The sequence below is a fragment of the Helianthus annuus genome, chromosome 8, assembly GCF_002127325.2.
Source record: "Helianthus annuus cultivar XRQ/B chromosome 8, HanXRQr2.0-SUNRISE, whole genome shotgun sequence".
Taxonomy (NCBI): domain Eukaryota; kingdom Viridiplantae; phylum Streptophyta; class Magnoliopsida; order Asterales; family Asteraceae; genus Helianthus; species Helianthus annuus.
In genome coordinates this window covers 134938419-134940939 of record NC_035440.2, presented here as the reverse complement: position 1 = coordinate 134940939, position 2521 = coordinate 134938419, and the positions used below count along the sequence as shown (strand labels likewise).

The 2521-nt window shown below is 40.3% G+C and overlaps 1 protein-coding gene across 1 annotated transcript; it reads right to left on the bottom strand.

Moving 5' to 3' along the window:
- Positions 1 to 389: 389 nt before the first annotated feature.
- Positions 390 to 1717, bottom strand: LOC110870539. The gene is made up of 2 exons (XM_022119720.1): positions 894 to 1717; positions 390 to 684 (listed from the first exon to the last, which is right to left on the bottom strand). Exons 1-2 carry the CDS (start codon positions 1715 to 1717, stop codon positions 390 to 392), a joined length of 1119 nt encoding a protein of 372 aa, XP_021975412.1.
- Positions 1718 to 2521: the final 804 nt, after the last annotated feature.

The window sequence follows — 2521 nt, the reverse complement described above, 5'->3', positions numbered from 1 at the left end:
GTTTTGGATTTAAATGTTTGTCAGAGTTTTGTTATTGTTGATGTCCGATTTTTATATAACAAGCTATAGTCCGACTATTATAAAATAGACATGGTCCGACTTTTTACATCATGATTACTAGTCCGACTTTCTGAATGACAAGGAGATGTCCGAGTTTTGTTTACCTTGCATGTCCGAACTTTATGTAGTGAAGGGGGTCCGAATTTGTGAGGGGAAGGAAGAGGGGTCCGAGTTTTATACCCCTCACCCTTAGTCCGACCTTTAAACCCTAGAAAGGGTGGTCCCACCACGTAGGCTAGAAACGCTTTGCTTCCATTTCGCACATACTTGAATGCTTGGACTATAGAACAAAGCTTCGAATTAACATTCCTTTTCCCTTGTATACTCACTCATTTTTCTCCCGGTGTTAACACATGAATCACCTTTTTCTCGCATTGAATTTCGGCATGATGTTTAGCTAGCCAATCCATGCCAACTACAACCTTAAATTCTCCCAATACCATGGGAATAAGGTCAATGGCAAACTTCTCGTCTTCAATGATAATTTCACAATTTCTACAAACTTCGTGCAGTAAATAACTCTTACTATCCGCTATCTCTACTTCTAATGGCACATGCATTCTTTCGATTCTAAAAGAGGGGTGTGACACTAATTCACTTGATACAAACGATCTACTGGCTCCACTATCAAATAACACATACGTAGGCATCAAGTTCAATAAGAATATACCTGATACAACATTCGGGTGGTCCTTTGTTTCTTCAGTCGTGATCTGAAACATCCCCCCCCCTTAGCTCTTGGGGCGTCCTCCTTTCTTGCTTCCTTATCGGTTTTCTGTTGAAGCTTGGGACATTCAGCCTTAATATGACCCGGTTAGAAACAGTTATAGCACGTTCTGGTAGGATTAGGACATCTATAGTATGGATGTCCCTCTTGACCACAATTGGAACAACCCTTCTTCCCTTTCAAGCACTCCCCCGTGTGTAACTTCCCACACGTTTTGCATTTCAGAATGCTACCCTTCGCCTTATCCTTCTTGCTCTGATCCTGAAATTTCTGTTTCTTTGACGGGCTTGAGCTGGGAACATTCTCAGACACACTCTTCTCACCTCTTTCTGCTTGTCTTCTTAGTTCAATCTCCCTATCTCGGGCTAAGTTAATGAGCTCATTCAAGGTTTCACATTTAGCGGGAATTATGAACTCCCGATATTCAGCCTTCAACATACCATGATAGCGGTTTATCTTCATTCTTTCCATTCCCGTTATTTCTTTACAGAATTTCAGCTTGTCAAGAAAAGTGTTGGTGATTTCATCAATGGTTTCGTCTTTCTGACGGAGATGTAAGAAATCTTCTTGTATCCTGTCAATGGCAGATTGCAGACAGTGGTACTTTAGAAAAGGTTTCTTGAACTCTTGCCATGTCAAGACTTGAACTTTGTCTTCCCCAATCTCCTTACTATAAGCATCCCACCAGTCTTTAGCTTGGAGTTGTAACAAACCGGTGGCAAACATCACTTGATCCTCCTTTTCACAATGACTCCTTACGAACACCGCCTCAGTACTTGCAATCCACCTTTGACATGCTATCGGATCAATTTCTCCTTTGAAAGGTAATGGGTTGCACGCCATAAATTCTTTGTAAGTGCATTTGCGAGTTCCTTTCTTTCCTTGCATTCCTCCAATCATTCCCTTCAACTCGTCCATCTTACTCGCCATCATTGTTTCCACCACTTCCAACACATGACTTTCCACTTCTTAGGCTAAATGAGGAATACTTGCCTGCATTGCCTTTCCAATCTCTTCCGAAATCATAGTTTTCAGTTGTTCTTGTTGTGTCGCTTCATCCTCATTCGTATCCGCCATCTACACATAAACATCATTCTTTATTTCAAGCATTCATTCATCCTTTCCATCATAAAATCATGCTAATAATACATAGCTTCCTTTGAAAACTCAACATTTATACATAATATCATTCTTTAGAGTCTTATTATAACGTTTTCAATACTCTCCGTATGATAGAAAACATCAAACAGAACATTAAAATTGAAATAGGCTGAAAATGGTCTCCACCGTAAGCTACGGTGGCCACCGTAGCTTACGGTGGCATCTTTTTCCTTACGCCACAAGGCTACTGTTTTACGGTAGCCACCGTAGCTTACGGTGACGCCCAACATACTATGGTGAATTTTTATATTTTTGCAGCCATTTTCCGACCCGTTCTAATCCAAACTGATCCGATTCATCCCACACCTTTCCACATCATCCCGAAACAATTTCATAACATTCCATACTAAATTATTCGTAATGCAAAATTTCAAATTTTAAAGGTACTTACTTGCTTCTTGCCGCGGAACGAACACCCACTTCACACGAGCTTTCGGTTTGAGTTCAAGCATTTGATGCTTAAATCCCTCAAACCTAGGCTCTGATACCAACTTGTAACGCCCAAATTTTTCTTTTAAATTATTTAAATAAAGACGTACTTTATCTAACGAAATTTGGGCATGACCCATTCGT

Bases quoted from the DNA above. Each gene is read 5' to 3' on its own strand.
- LOC110870539 (XM_022119720.1), bottom strand. From the start codon at position 1,717: ATGGCGAGTAAGATGGACGAGTTGAAGGGAATGATTGGAGGAATGCAA. The intron at 685-893 runs GTGCTATAACTG...GTTATTTGATAG, and splicing joins TGTCCTAATCCTACCAGAAC to TGGAGCCAGTAGATCGTTTG.